Source organism: Chrysochloris asiatica, unplaced genomic scaffold, assembly GCF_000296735.1.
Source record: "Chrysochloris asiatica unplaced genomic scaffold, ChrAsi1.0 scaffold00028, whole genome shotgun sequence".
NCBI lineage: Eukaryota > Metazoa > Chordata > Mammalia > Afrosoricida > Chrysochloridae > Chrysochloris > Chrysochloris asiatica.
The window spans coordinates 10,800,541-10,817,368 of NW_006408546.1; the positions used below are offsets into that span (position 1 = coordinate 10,800,541).

The 16,828-nt window shown below is 40.4% G+C and overlaps 1 protein-coding gene across 1 annotated transcript in view; it reads left to right on the forward strand.

The window, feature by feature from the left end:
- Nucleotides 1-16,828, forward strand: part of EPHB1 (EPH receptor B1) — a 743,041-nt gene that overhangs the window by 604,983 nt on the left and 121,230 nt on the right. The window contains exon 11 of the mRNA XM_006846598.1: nucleotides 4,882-5,129. Coding sequence (XP_006846661.1) covers nucleotides 4,882-5,129 — 248 coding nt within the window. The remainder of the gene's footprint in view (nucleotides 1-4,881; nucleotides 5,130-16,828) is intronic.

Here is a 16,828-nt window from a genome sequence, read left to right on the forward strand (position 1 = left end):
AGTTTCCTGTCATTGTACTACTGCAACTGTTTTTGAATTATCTTCATCAAAATTTTACTTAGATGTGGTATTAATTACTTTGTTGAATGATTTCCTCATTCAGTTGGGTCACCTATATTTGCAAGATAGCTGTCTTGTAAATTTCTTGGCATAGACAAGTGAACAACTCTCTAGTGCTGCATCAGTTTGTTGAAACACTTCAACTTTGCTTGTTAAAGTGGAGGGTCAGTGAAAAAAAGAAAGACCCCCACAAGATAGATTGGTACAGTAGCAGTAACATTAGGCTCAAACATAACAATAATTGTGAGGATGTTGCTAGATTGGGCAGCATTTTGTTCTATAGTGCTTTGGGTTGCTTTGAGTCACAACCAACTAGATGGAACCTAACAACGGTGTATAACCAAGTAGGCTTCAAAAAGTTCATGGAAAAATTCCATTATCTTTTAATTGTATTATCCCATGAACATTTTGAGTGCCTTAGTTTGTGTGTGTGTGTCTGTATGTGTGTATATGTGTGCGGGGCTGGTAGTATGTGTATAAGTGAAGTCTCAGTTAACTGGTACTTTTCTGTAAATTTTACTTATGTGAACTACAAAAATAATGTTTACCTATCACTTACAATTGAAACAACAATGTGAAAGTAACTATATTAAATGTACTAGTCTCAAGTGCCCCCCTCCGATTCTCACCCTTATAGTGTAGCCATTTAAAAGAATAATTTGAATTTTAAAATAATGTGATGTGAATTTTCCCATATATTTTTAATCCATGCAGTATGTACTTGTATTACTGATCACATTGTATAGCTTGTTCTTTTCTTCCTCTCTTAGCAATATAAAGTGGACATCTTCTGAAGTTGATACATATTACTCATCTCTTTGTTTTCAGTAGCTCCATGACCTTCCATTGAACTTTCACTAAAGGTAATATAGAAACGGCTGCAAGCATACATTAACAGAGAACTTCCAGAGGTTCAAGCCGGATTCAGAAGAGGATGTGGAATGAGGGATATCATTGCTGATGACTACGCAAAGGCTTTCGATTGTGTAGATAATGACAAGCTATAGATGGACAACATTGCAAAGTATGAGTATTCTGGAACACTTAATTGTGCTCATGAGGGATGTGTACCTGAACCAAGAAGCAGTTGTTCAAACAGAACATGGGAATGCTGAATGGTTTCAAATTAAGAAAGGTGTGCAACAGGGTTGTATTCTTTCACCATACTTATTCAACTTGTATGCTGAACAAATAATCCGAGAAGATGGGTTCTATGTAGAAAAATGTGGTATCAGAATTGGAGGAAGACTCATTAACAACCTGCAATATGCAGATGATACAACTTTGCTGACTGAAAGTGAAGAGGACTTAAAATACTTACTGTTGAAAATCAAAGACCACAGCCTTCGGTATGGATTGCATCTCAATGTAAAGAAAACAAAAATCCTCACCACTGGATCACTAAACAATGGCATTCTTGCCAATGCAGAAAAGATTAAAGTTGTTAAGGATTCATTCTTCTTGGACCAACTATCAACACTCATGGAAGCGACTGTCAAGAAATTAAATGACGTATTGCATTAGGCAAATCTGTTGCATAAGACATTTTTGAATAGTTGAAGAGCAAAGACGTCAGCTTGAGGACTAAGGTGCGCCTAACCAAAGCCATGGTATTTTCAATAACCTCATATTCATGCGAAAGCTGAACAGTGAATAAGGAAGACAGTAGAAGAACTGATGTATTTGAGTTTTGATGCTGGAGGAGAACATTGAAAGTACCATAGGCTGCCAAAAGCACAAACAGATCTGTGTTGGAAGAAGTGCAGCCAGAGTGTTCCTTGGAGGCCAGGATGGCCAGACTTCATCTCTCATACTTCAGACATATTGTCAGAAGGGACCAGTCACTGGAAAAGAATATCATGTTTGGTAAGGTGGAGGGTCAGAGAAAAAGAGGAAGACTCCCAGCGAGATGTATTGGCAAAGTGGCAGATGAGCTCAAGTGTGGCAACAATAGTGAGGTTGGCCCAGGATTGGGCAGTGTTTCGTTCTGTTGTGCATAAGGTTGCTATGAGTCATTACCGACTTGATGGCACCTAACAACAACACAACAGTTCAATGGATTGAAGTACTATTTTTCAACCATTCTTCTCATTGTGGTTATATACTGCAGCTATAGGAAAGGAAACTCTGTTGCAATAAATATTCTTTGACTGATTAATTTAAATACTGGTAAGCCTACTCCTGGATTTAAGTTCTGGCCAGTACACTTCATACATATCCAATGACTGTCTGTCAGTGGAGGTTTGTGTGTTGCAATGATGCTGAACAGGTTTCAATGGAGCTTCCAGACTAAGACAGACAAGAAAGGCCTGCTGATCTACTTCTGTGAATCAACCAGTGAAAACCGTTTGCATCACAACAGTTGTCAGCACTGAGTTTTCCACATTGTGCATGAGATTGTCGTTGGGGGGCTGACACAACAGCAGCTAACAGCACCAACTTCTATTTTCTTTGAGTAAAGGGGAGATAATCCTCTAGCCGTTTATAACCTGAGTTGTTGTTGTTGTTAAGTGCTGTCGAGTCAGTTACAACCAATAGCCACTCTGTAGAGGGTTTCCAAGGAGCTCCAGGTGAGCTTGAACCACCAACCTTGTGGTTCAAACCAACTTTGCAGTCTAGTACATTAACCCATAGTGCCATACCAGGACTCCAACCCAAGAGTAGGTAAGGTAAATTTAATACATTTAAAAAACAATAATAAATTCGATACACCAACTTTTATTGACATGCCTACCATGCACCAGGGAGTCCTGGTGTGGCACTGTGGGTTAATGCACCAGACTGCAAAGCCATTTGAACTGCAAGGTCAGTGGTTCAAGCTCCCCAGCTGCTCCTTGGAAACCCTATGCAGAGTTGCTATGGGTCAGAATCGACTCGACGGCACTTAACAACAACAACAACCATGCACACCAGGCACCACAGTTTGGTATACAGGCCAAGAACTTAGAGACTTAGGCTATCATCTCAAGCAGCTCATCCAAGAACATTGTGATGAAATATCAAGAACAGTGTTACAAATTATATCTAAAGTCCACATTGGAATCTTCCTAATGGTGCTAATCTATACTCCAGCCCCAGGAACTATCAAGTTCTTATTAACTCTAGGGCCATTTTGCATAAAAAGCCCTTGTTGCTTTGTTCTTCCAAGCCTTTTTTGTAGCGGACAACAAAAGATACCATCCTCAACTGAATCCCAGAGGAAGTGATGACTTGTCTTGTTAATATAGCCAGTGATTTCTATGACTGTTCCCTATTTGCTCCATCTTTGTCTTCTAGAAGCTGAATGTGAAAAGGAAAGTTTTCCCAGTAGAAAATTATATTTCTACTGTCAGGCCTTTGACATAGCATTTCAGGGCTGCATTTACAAGCAGATACTTAACTGCTTCACAGGAAAGAGCAAGAAGTTACACAACCAAGTTAAATCATAAAATAACGTTTGAAAGCACATTAAACAGAATTCAACAGATTTTTTTTTTTCAAAGTAACTATGAAATAGTGTCATCAGAATTGCTTTTCACTCTTGGTTATTTTACTGCAGAAAAATGTTTAAATGCTGTTGCACTCAGAGAGGTGTGCAGCTCGTTCTTGCTTAAACAATTTGCTGTTGAGCACAGTTAGCTGACAGTCTCCAGCTGCAGCTGCTTCAGGATAGGTCTCGGCTTTCTGGCCAAAGCCACATTCCTTCCAGCAGCCCCAGCCAATGACTAAGCGTGGCACAGATGCTAAGACCTGACTGTTTCTGAAACAAAAAGGCCATCTTTGCTCTGGACTCGGGTTGACCAAGATATTGTCAGTCTGCAGTGGGGTATGGGGTTCTCCCTGACCAATCCTGCTTCTGTCTTTTGTTAATGTTAGATCTGCCTGTTAGTCTGTGGTTCTCCCTGCCCAGTTCAGTTCCTCCCTTCACTATTGTTCATAGATAAACTGTTTGCCTTCCTAACTTCTTCTGGTGTGGTGCTACTGGATAATGCACTGGACCGCAAGGTTGGTTTGAACAAGGTTGGCAGTTCACACTTCACCAGCCACTCCTTGGAAACCCTATACAAAGTCACTATGAGTCAGAACCAACTTGAGGGGACTTAACATAATAACAACATAATTTCTCATTGGTTTCTGGAGGTCTCATTAGACGAAAATTTCTTTCAAGACAATGTAGACATACAAATAGTATACATCTGATTTGGAGTCCCTTGCTAGGGAAAATGGTTTGTACGTGCCTACTAATTGGTGGATGGTTCAAATCAACACAGAGGTGGCTCAGTACAAAGACCTGGGGCAACCTACTTCTGAAAGGTCACAGCCACAGAAAACCCTATGGAACACAGTTCTACCCTGATACACATGGGGTCACCATGGGTCTGTATGAACTCAGTGGCAACTGGGTTGTTTTAATATCTGATCTAGAGGACCAAAATACAGGAACATACCCCTTACGCCTTGGATTTTCTTGTGCACCAGTTTTTGCTAAACATGAGTTATAAGTCTTCCAAAGTGAAACTGACTGTTTAATTTCAATTATTCAGCTGAGACCCAAATGAATAACTAACCCGGAAAAAACAAATTCATATTCTGAAATTCCACTCCAGTTACCCACACTTTCTGAGGGCCGTGGTAAGGAACTTATTTTAGTATTCCTTTTGTGTTTGATATGAACTGATTAGAGCCCAGACATCATAGTTACAATGAGAGAACACTATTTCAATTTCTGCCACTTTAATCACAATTTCACTTTGAGCACTATTCTTCTTGATAAGATGCCTCCCCTTGTGGTTCCACAGACTGAAATGGAAGAGGGTAATAATTGCATTCTTGCTATTGCAGGAGAGTTTGGAGAGGTGTACAAGGGACGTTTGAAACTGCCAGGCAAGAGAGAAATCTACGTGGCCATCAAGACTCTAAAGGCGGGCTACTCAGAGAAGCAGCGTCGGGACTTTCTGAGCGAGGCCAGCATCATGGGCCAGTTTGACCATCCCAACATCATCCGTCTGGAAGGAGTGGTCACCAAGAGTCGGCCCGTCATGATCATCACAGAGTTCATGGAGAACGGTGCTTTGGATTCCTTCCTCAGGGTGAGAGTACCTCCAGGGCATTGATATTAGTCACTAGTAGACAGTGGTTTCTAAGAAGGATTCATATGGGCATAACCAGCCCTTTAGGGATCGCTTGATGAAATGTGGGCAGAGCATTGGAGATGTTAGCAATATCTACAAAGTCTGTTGCTAAAGGAGAGACTAGCAGTGCATGTAAACTCCCCTGGAGGAAGATGCCATGTTGGGTGAATATGTAGGAATCATTGTTGTTTTTAACTGCAGTCAAGTTGCCTCGAAAATGGCACAAAACATTGTTCGGTACTGCATTATCTTCATGATCATTACTGTGCTCCCAAGTCCATTGTTGTGAGCACTGTGTACTTTGAGTGCCTTCCAACCGGCACTAGCTCAGCTCATAGTCGTGGTGATCCATAAGTTTTCATTGGTTACTTTTTGAAGGAAGAAAACCTCCAACAAGATGAATTGACACAGGGGCTGCGACAGTGGGCTCAAGCAAAACAATTTTGAGGATGGTGCAGCACGAGCGGGGCAGTGTTTCATTCTGTTGTTTATAGGGTATCTACAAGTCAGAGTCGATTCCAAGGCATGTAACAACAATAATTTTTAAGAGCAGATTGCCGACTTCTTCTTAATCTATTTTAGTCTGGAAGTTCCATTGGACCCTGTCTACCATAGGTGACACCCTGCTCTTGAAAATACCAGTGGCAAAGTTACCATCATCCTAGTGATATGTAAGCTACCACAGTACAACACAGGGGCAGATGGGTGGTGATGAATGATGGAGAAAGCAAAGAATGATCATGAACATCTGTATGAATCACACAGACTGAAGAGTCTTTCAGCTACTACATAGCCCCTTGTGATTCAGGCAGACACCAGTAGTCATTCTCTGCCTTTGCACCACAGCCACCTTTCTAGCCAACTATTTATCTTGTAGTTCAGAGATAAATTGGGTTGCTCTTCTCTGATGCCTGAAATATCTCCTCTCTCAGAAGGCACTTCTGGGCAGGGAAGGGGATCCTGTGTCAGAAGCATTTTTGCTGGGGTTGATGAACAATAATGACACCCGAGCAATCCACAGTGGAGATGGGAATAACCTGAGGGCATATAGCTAGAAGACCTTTAAGAGATTTCCTATCCGAATGCGCTCCAAATGGGGCCAGGACCTCAATGGAGCTGACTGTGCAATGGATCACTTTTATATGGTCTTTCTTGTCATGGTCTTATAACGCTCACCAAATGATTGAGTGAGACTATGGAAATAAGGTGTTTGCGGACCACCAAGGGACTCTACATATTGCTAATGATGCAAATATGGTGCATGGTACCTTTTTGGGTATCATATCATGCTAATAAGAAACCCCAATGGGGGGATTGGTCAGTTTTGCCATCCTCCTAAGTATAATATGAGCCATTCCGGAGGCAGAAGTAGGAGACCTCACTACTGTTAAGTAGAAGAGACAGGAGCAGAATGTGTCTTGTGGGCTTGGAGTGCCTGCACTAAGAATCTGCTAGAACTGGAGACAGACAGAAATCTGTAACTCCAGAGATGGTGCAAGACACTGACAAGTAGCAGCAACACAACCAGGCGGCCAGGAGGAGATAGCAGAGTGGGCTTCCTGGGCCCACAACATGAGAGAACCAATTACCTTTGGCTGAAGCTTGTTACAGTGAACCTGGGTACTTATCAGCAGAGCTAAAAAAAAGTTCTGTTACACTTACTAGAGCATAGAAGAAGCCTAGCCAAGGAACTAAGAGGCCAAGGGCCAAAGAGAGACCTGCTTGAAAGCTGGGTGGGAACTTGTACCCTAAGTTGATCCTGATTCTGAATTGTAACCTGTTACTTCCTTAATAAACCTTGCAATGGTGAGGGAGGTCTGTAAGTTCTGTTTGGCCATTGCAGCAAATTATTGAACCCAGCAGAAAAGTAGAAAGTCCCTCGGGTGGGACCGCTGGTATTAGAATTGGTAAAATGATAGGAGGGTGAAATATGTCTGACCTCCATCTCATAAGAATCAGCCTTGAGCTGTTGATATTAGTTCTCCATACGCCTTAGGAAGTTAGAGGAGACCAACATCTCTCCATGCCATTTTTACAGTTGGTACCTTTTTTATTTTAAACAGGTCCTCTTTTTTATATATTATCACCATCATTAAGTGTTGTCGTATCAGTTCCGACTCATAGTGACCTGTATATGGTTTCCAAGGAGTGGCTGTAGGATTTGAATCGTTGACCTTGTAGTTAGCAGTCCAGGTCTTAATCCTAGATCACCACCACTATAGAGTATCATAAAGCCCTCAGTGAAGGGGGTGGGTGAGTATGGACAAGTTCTGCTGTCTAGAGAATGAAGAATCAAAGAAGATGATCCAGTAGACAGCATCAAGGACTGGGCTAGAGCCTTCTAAGCAAGGATTTCAAGGTAATACCAAGCAGCAAGTTACACACATCACTAAAGCTACTGAACAGCAGCTATGGCTATAGATCAAAGGAGCCTGCATTCCATCAGTCATTCAAACTTTTGTGGGGTGACGACTCTGACCAGGCCCTGTGCTGGCTGCTGGGCCTATTGAGATGAAAGAACCGTTACTCTAATGCTATATTAACAAGTCACCTCAAGACTTAGGGATGGCTTAACACATCAAAAGTCATTTACTTTGTTCAAGAACCTAGAATTTGGGCAGACCTTAGTGGAGATACCTTATCATTGTTCAGTGAGCAGTTTTGATGGTTCAACATCTGTGGCTTGTAATCATCAGAAGTCTCACTCACTCATATGTCTGAGTGTTGGTAGTGCTTGGAATCTCCTCATGTGGCCTGCTTGGACTTCCTCAGAGAAAGCTGGTTTCTAAGAATAAGCATCCCAAGAGAGCAGAGCAGAAACTGTATCACCATTTGTGATCTAGCCTCAAAAGTTAGAGGTGTACTTCCCCCATAGTTGCTAGCTCAGCTAGACTTATGACGAAGGAATAGGTCCCATACTTAGACGGGAAGAGAGCAACCCATTGTCCTTTTGCACATATGGAGTGGAAGATCTTGCTACAGTCCTCAATTCAATCTGTCACAAACTTAATGCTTGTGTCCAAGAACCTTAGTGCACAAAGCCTCTAGCAATCATCTGACTATTTGATACTTTTTTCTGTTGCCACGAGCAAAGAACAGCTATATCAAAAGTGAAGAAAAACTTAAATCTTTCTGAGAAAGTCAGAAAAGGCTTCAAAGATTAGGAAACAGGTCTTGTGAATTGGGTAATGGGAAATTTAGGACATGACAAATAGGCTGAGGGAACAGTATGTACTAAAAGGGCTGTTCGGTAATCTCCCGTTCCATGTTCTCAAGTAGCATGATGGCTCCTTAGCTCAAAAGCAGAGCTTTAGGAGCTAAAACAAAGACGGGAATCTGGGAGACTCAACTAGAAGCTGCATTTGCATAGTTGCATAGTGGTTACAATAGCCTCATATGGGTGCGAAAGCTGGACAGTGAATAAAGAGGATCGTAGAAGAATTGATGCCTTTGAGTTGTGGTGTTGGAGGAGAATACTGAGGGTGCCATGGACTGCCAAAAGAACCAATAGATCTGTTTTGGAAGAAGTGCAGCCAGAGTGCTCCTTGGAGGCCATGATGGCTAAGCTTCGTCTCTCCTACTTTGGACATGTAGTCCGGAGGAAACAATCGTTGGAGAAGGATGTCATGCTGGGTAGGGTGGAGGGTCAGAGAAAAAGAGGAAGACCTCCAATGAGATGGATCGGCCAGGTGGCATCATTGATGGACTCGGGGGTGGCAGCGGTGGTGAGGTTGGCCCAGGATCGAGCATTGTTTCGTTCTGCTGTGCATGGGGTCGCTATGAGTCGGTTCCGACTCGATGGCACCTGACAACAACAACAACAACATAGTGGTTACAAGTCAGGCTACCAACCTCAAGGTCAACAGTTCAAAACTACTAGTGGTTCCATGGGAGAAAGATGAGACATTCTGCTCCCATAAAGATTTATAGCCTCGGAAACCCTGTGCAGGGTCACTATGAGTCGGAACCGACTCCACAGTACTTAACAACAACAACAAAATTTACAGGGCAAGCCCTTACTTTTTGTGTTGTACATATCATTAGGCAGTTGTGACTTTTAGGAGAAAGGGGCAATTTATGTAGATTATGGAACTCTGAATCCTGAAACTACCCCTGCACAGCCTCTTTGAGGGTATGGTTTTGTCTTATTTTATTTTGAAACCCAGTTCCTAGCTCAGGGTGGTTGTTGTTAGTAGTCACTGAATTCGCTCCAATTCACAAGGATTTTAATGGAATGAAATAGTGCATCATTCATTGTTTGAATCAATTTTTGGTAAAGTAGAGGGCCCATGAAAATGAGCCCTCTACTCTACCAAATATGAAAATCCTATGGATCATTACTTAGCACAGGGAGCTCCTAGCAAATGCTAGGTGAATAACATGGACACTGAAACAAAAATGTTAAGTAGGAGATGTCTAGTCACTGTGTGTGTACGTGATACCTTGCTCACTGTCTTGGCGCCACTGCTGTAATATTAGAGCAAAGTGTGGACCATGGACCATAGCAGGAAGAGCATAGAAGAATTGATGCATTTGAATTATGGTGTTGGAAGAGATTTAAAAGTACTATGGGGGTAAAAAAAAAAAAAAAAATTACTATGGGCTGCCAGAAGAACATACAAATCTGTCTTAGAAGAAGAAGTACAGCCAGAATGCTCTTTAGAAGCCAGGATGGTCAGACTTTGCCTCTCATACTTTGGACATGCTATCAGGAAGGACCAGCTCCTGAAGAAGGACATTGTGTTCAGTAAAATGGAGGGTTAGAAAAAAAGAGGGAGACCCCCAATGATATGGATTGACACAGTGACAGCAGCAATGGACTCAAATGTAACAATTGTGAGGATGGCGCAGAATCAGGCAGTATTTTATTCTGTTGTACACAGGCTCGCTATGAGTCAGAACTGACTCGATGGCACCTAATAAGAATAACAACAACATGGGCGATGCTTTACTGTTGGCATTCATTCCTGATCAGAAATCTCAGGAAGAGAGTCAAATAAAAGTCGCCAGAAGGCAATGCTAGGAGAAGAAGTATTTTTTTAGAACCAGTCTCAAGATGCTTTCAGGAGTCATTTAATTCCTGTAAGACACCCAACTGTACTTCACAGAAAGTCATAGCATAATTTGGGAACTGTGATTAGACTCCCTCCCTGGAACATGCAGGGGACAGAGAGATGCATTCTCAAGAGCCTGTGGAAAATCAAAGACCCACACCATTGCTATTCAAAGGAACTATTTCCATTTGGGATCCAGGACACAGAGGTATGTTGGATACCAGTGTATTTCATGGTAATGAGGCCCAAGTTTCCAAGATTAGAGAATAGAAAAATAGAGAAGGGATGACAAGGAAAGAGCAGGCTGGAGAGAGGGGAAATGAAGCATTTCTGACTCCTTGCACAGCATGGAGGCAGGTAATCTATAAATCTAATTTTGGCCTTACTACCAAACCCTGGAGCATAGCAACATTAATTGATGTATCTGCTGGTTGATAAAACTGAAAAGTAGGTCACCAGTTCAGTTCTGCAGGGTCCATCTTCTGGGAAGAATGATAATTTTAGGATCACCATTCAGAGAAGAAAGGCAAAGGGTGAGTCTTCAATTTGTGTAACTCTTTCCACTCCTCACCTCACCTCATCCCTTTCTGCTGGATATAGTTGTAGAACAACTGCTTATCCAACATATTGTTTGAGTCTGTATTTGGTAAAGTAGAGAGCCAACATCCAGGAAGCTTTTAGCATCAGGAAACTAGTCAGCACATTTGACATAGTTGCTCACAGTCTACTCGGTGTTTCTTTTTCATTTCAAACCTCAGAGTCTCTCACATTCTACAGAGATTAGAAAAACCGTTATTCTTTAACCATACATTTAGTGACTTCATTATTATCATTTTTAAAAAAGTATAATGACTGAGTCATGGATTACATAGTCTACAGGTCCATAATTAAACATTTGCCTTTTGAATCCAAGAGATTCACTCTGGTTGCTCTTGCATTATCTTAGGAACAATTCCTGAGTGAGCATTGAAACCCTGGTCATTGGCCCATGGCTTAGCTAAGAAGGTCAACATGCTTCCATAAGGCTTTCTTGCCAAAAATTTGACTTGATGGTCAACTGAAGGCCTATTTGCAGATGCTCATGACTGGAATACTCTTGTCAGTCACTGGATAACACCAAATGGGGATACTGTTCATCCTCTAATGTTCAGTAAGGAAGTTCAGCCCACGGGCTAAAGCTAGAGGACAACAGCCCAGATGTCAGAAAAGAGCACACAATTTTAAGTGCTAAGACTAAGTTTCTACTCTGGGCTCTGCTCTGAGTCACTCTGTGGCCTTGAGCAAATCTGTTAACTCAATTTCCCAATCTACAAACTACAGGCATTGAGTTGGATGATCTTGAAAAGGCTCTTTCAGTTAAAAAAAAAAATCTATGATTCATTCTCTTCAAACAAATCAAATAAGGATTTCATTTCCTCAAGTGCATTTGTCAATGAAAGTTGAAATACCTAAATCCTTCCTGTCTAATGTAAGGACCAGCAAGTGGCTCCAATACATTTGTAGAAAAGCAATTTCAGCACAAAGCACTTCGTGCAGGGAAGAAAGTTTAAATCACTTAACTTCACCCAGGCCTGTATTTCTTCTGATGTGTGCTGTGTTTTTACCATGTGCTTAGCAGGAGCCAAGGGAGGCCCCAAAATTATCGAGAAATCTGGAGTTTCTTCTGCTTTGTTTATCTATGTATAACAAATGTCCATAAATCTGGAATTTCTTATTGGGGAATTATACCAGTGAACTAAGCATAAAACAGTTGAACAGGTAATTATGGTGAGATAATGTGGAAAAGGATAGCAAAGCACTGCTTGAATAATGTGACCAATGTCACAGATGTATGTTGTTGTTGTTACTAAGCACAATCAAGTCAGGTCTGACCCATTGTGACCCTATATACAACATAACAAAACAGTACCGCACATCACCACAATCACTGCCATGTGTGAGCCCATTGTAGCAGCCACTATCTTTATCTTGCTGAGGGTCTTCCTCTTTTCACAGACCCTCTACTTTCCCAAGCAGATTATTCTTCCCTAAGGAATGGTCCCTCTTGATAACACCTCGAAAGTACAGGACAGAAACTCTGCCCATCCTGACTTCTAAGTAGCATTATGGCTATATTTCTTCTAAGACAGATTTGATCATTCTTCTACCTTGTTGTTATTGTTAGGTGCCATCAAGTTTGTTGTAACTCACATTAATGTTACACACAATAGAACGAAATACTGCTTGGTCCTGTGCCAACCTCAAAATCATTGTTCCGCTTGAGCCCATTGCTGCTGACACTGTGCCAGCCCGTTTCATTGGGGGTCTTTCTCTCTTTCTCTCTTTAACTGACCCTCCATTTTACCAATCATGATGTCCTTCTTCAGGGACTGGTCCCTCGGGATGATGTGTCTGAAATATGAGAGATGAAGTCTGGCCATCTTGGTTTAAGGAGCATTCTGGCAGTACTTATTCCAACACAGATTTGTTTGTTTTTCTGGCAGTCCGTGGTATTTTCAATGTTCTTCGTCTACACCCCAACTCAAATGAATAAATTCTGCAGTCCTCCTAATTCATTCTCCAACTTTCACATTCATATGAGGCTATCAAAATTACCATTTCTTGGATTAGGCCCACTTTCGTCTTCAAACTGACATCTTTGCTCTTGAACACTTTAAAGAGCAGCAGATTTGCCTAATGCAATACATTCATTTTTTGACTGCTGCTTCCATGATAATTGATAGCGCTTCCAAGGAAAAGGAAGTCTTTGACAACATCAGCCTTTTCTCCATTTATCATGATGTTTTCTTTATATTGAGGTGCAACTTGTACTGAAGGCTGTGTGGTCTTGGATCTTCATGAGTGAGTATTTTAAGTCCTCTTCTGTCTCAAGGTTGTATCTTCTGCAGGTCACAGGTTGTTAATGAGTCTTCTTCCAATCTTCTTCATTGAATCCAACTTCTCAGATTAGTTGCTCAGTATATAGCTTGAATAAGTATGCTGAAAGAATACAACTGTGAGACACAGTTGATTTTCTTGATTTTGAACCATTTCCTGATTTTGAACCATTCAATGTCCCCTTGTTCTGTTACAACAGCTGCCTCTTTGTCTATATATAGGTTCTTCGTGAGCACAATAAAGTATTTCATAATACTCATTCTTCGCAATGTTGTCCATAGCTTGTCATAATCCACACTGTCAAAAGCCTTTGAATAGTCAATAAAGCACAAGTAAACTTCTGGTACTCTCTGCATTCAGCCAAGATCCATCTGAAGTCAGCAGTATATCCCTTGTACCACGTCCTCATCTCAATCCGGCTTGAACCTCTGGTGATTCCCTATCAATATACCATTGCAGCCATCTTTTAAAGTATCTTTAACAAAATTTTACTTGTATGTAATATTAGTTATATTATCTGATGATCCCTGTATTCCATTGGATCACCTCTTCAGAATGGACACAAACATGGATCTCTTCTAATCAGATGGCCAGGTAGCTGTCTTCCAAACTTCCTGGCATAGATGAATGAATGCCTACAGTACTGCATAAGTTTGTTGAGAAATTTCAATTTCTTTTCAGTCAATTTCCAGATTCTTGTTCTTTGCCAGTGCCTTCAGTGCATTTGGATGTCTTCCTTCAGTACCATTGGTTCTTGATCATATGTTACCTCTTGAAATGATTATGCCCCATCAACCATTTGTTTTTAGTACAGTGACTCTGTGTATTCCTTCCATCTTCTTTTGATGCTTTCTGTATCATTCAATATTTGTCCAATAGAGTCCTTCCATATTTTTGAGGCTTGAATTTATTCTTCAGGTAGTCCATGGTATATTTAGTACTTTCCACCAACACTATGTTTCCAATGTATAAGTTATTCTTTAGTCTTCTGTATTCGTTGTCCAGCTTTCACATACATCTGAGCCAATTAAAAATAGGGCTTGTGACAGGTACACCTTATTTCTCAAGGTGACATCATTGCTTTTTACCACTTCAGTGAGGTCTTTTGCAGCAGATTTGCCCAATGCACTATGTTGCTTGATTTTTTTTTTAACTACAGCGCTTCCTTGGCATTGATTGTGAATCCAAGTAAAATGCAGTCCTTAATAACTTCAATTTTTTTCTCTGTTTATCATGATATTGTTTATTGGTCGAGTTGTGGGGATTTTTGTTTTCTGTTTTGTTGAGGTGCAATTCCTGCTGAGACCTTTATTCTTTGATACTCATCAGTAAGCATTTCAAAATAAGAATTGTTGAAGAGTAAGAATAAGAATAGTAAAAGTGGCAACAGAATATAACACTGACAGATACTTTTGCTAAATTTAAACCAAAAATATCCCCTTTTCCTGTTTGAACAACTACTTTTTGGTGTATGTACAGATAGATCCCACATCAGCACAGTATGTGTTCTGGAATTTCCATTCTTTGCCATGTATCTATAGTTTGTTTGCATTATCAGTAAAACACTGGTAAATATCTTTCTGGTATTCTCTGCTTTTAACCAAAATCCATTTCACAGCAACAATAATATTCCTTATTCCACTTCTCTCCTGTCTGAATCTGGCTTAAATTGTGGGCAGTTCCTGTTGATATACAGCTGGGATCATTTACTAATTACCTTCAGCATCATTTTACCTGCATATGATATCAACAGTGACTCTGTGTATTGAGATGAGGATATGGAAGGAAGGATATCATTGCTGAGGTCAGATGCATCTTGGCTGAAAGCAGAGAATACAGGAAAGATATTTACCTGTAATTTATTGACTATGCAAAGACTTTTGACTATGTGGATCATGACAAACTATGGACACCATTGCAGAATATGAGTATTCTGGAACACATAATCGTGCCCATTAGGAACTTCTATGTAGACCAAGAGGTGGCTGTTAGAACAGAACAAGGAGACTCTGTTTTAAAATCACCAGGATTGTATTCTTTCACCATACTTATTCAGTCTGTATGCTGAGCAAATAATCTGAGAAGCTGGATTATACAAAGAAGAATGCGGCATCAGGATTGGAGGTAGACTCATTAACAATCTGCAATATGCAGATGATGCAACCTTTCTTGCTAAAAGGAAAGAGGACTTAAATTACTTACTAATGAAAATAAAAATTCACAGCGTTTGATATGGATTTTACCTCAATATAAAGAGAACAAAAATGCTTACCACTGACCAGTAAATAACATCAGGATAAATGGAGAACAGATTGAAATTGTGAAAGACTTCATTTTGTTTGGATCCACCATCAACACTTATGGAAGCAGCCAAGAAATCAAACTATGTATTGCACTAGGCAAATCTTCTAAACAAGACCTCTTCAAAGTGTTCAAGAGCAAAGATGTCAGAAAGGAGACTAAGGTAGGCTTGATCCACTCCATGATATTTTCAATAGCCTCATATGCATGTGAAAGTTGGACGATGATGTATAAGGAAGATCATAGAAGAATGGAGACATTTGAGAATATTAAAAGTACCATGGACCACCAAAATAACAAACAAATCTGTGATGGAAGAAGTAAAGCCAGAATGCTCCTTAGAAACCATGATGGCAAGACTTCATCACTCATACTTCAGACATTTTATCAGGAGGGACCAGTCCCTGGAGAAGAACATCATGCTTAGTAAAGTGAAAGGCCAGAAAAAATGAGGAAGACCCACTAATGAAATGGACTGGCACAGTGGCAGCAGCAATGGGCTCAAGTGGAACAATGATTGTGAGGTTGGGGCAGGACCAGGCCATGTTTTGTTCTGTTGTGCATAAAGTCACTATGAGTCAAAACCAAGTCGACAGCTCCTAACAACAATGAATGATATTAACAATATTGTTCAAGAGATCACCTTCCTTTGGAATGGACATAAATATGGATAAACTTCTAATTGGATAGCATGTAGAAATTGCTAAAACGGTACATCCTTTCTATGTATAATTTTACTAAAAATTTAAGAAAATTTTAAATGATGCTTCTTACTAAATTTATTTAAAAAGAATTAAGCACATCAGAAAATCTTATTTTCTTTAAATCTGAAGCTTTACCAAGATTATGAACTCAGTGGGCATGACCTTATCTTATTATATTATTTAGTTCCCATGTGCAGATTCTAAGATCATCATAGTCCAGTTAAAAAGCCACTGGAGAGGAATTAAGATGAGTATCATATTTTTGATACACATGCTTCTACTTTCTTTTGTCTGGGCCCTGGCAGACATCACTAATCAATCACAGCTCTTTCCTCTGCAAAGCTTGTACACAATTTTCTTCTCTGCACAGCATTTGAGGCAGCCATTATCAATTGATCAGAGATGGAATGACAAGGGAGAAGCAATTTGCCGTTCCACACTTAATATTCTTGTTATGATTCAAAACCACAAAGAATGATTTAAGTCATATCATATAAACTTTCTGAACCTCCTTTATCTTGTCTATGAACACAAAACCCTGTTGCATGTTAGGAGTGTTTTTAAGGATCAAAACATGTTCTGTGAAGTATTACTTGCCATTCAAAAGCTGAGGAATGAAAGATATCAATGTTTGTTGCTGAACTAATCCAAACTTCAGGCTTGCATCATTAGACCCAAGTTTTCACTACTGTAGCTTGGTGGACTGGATAGATGACTACTT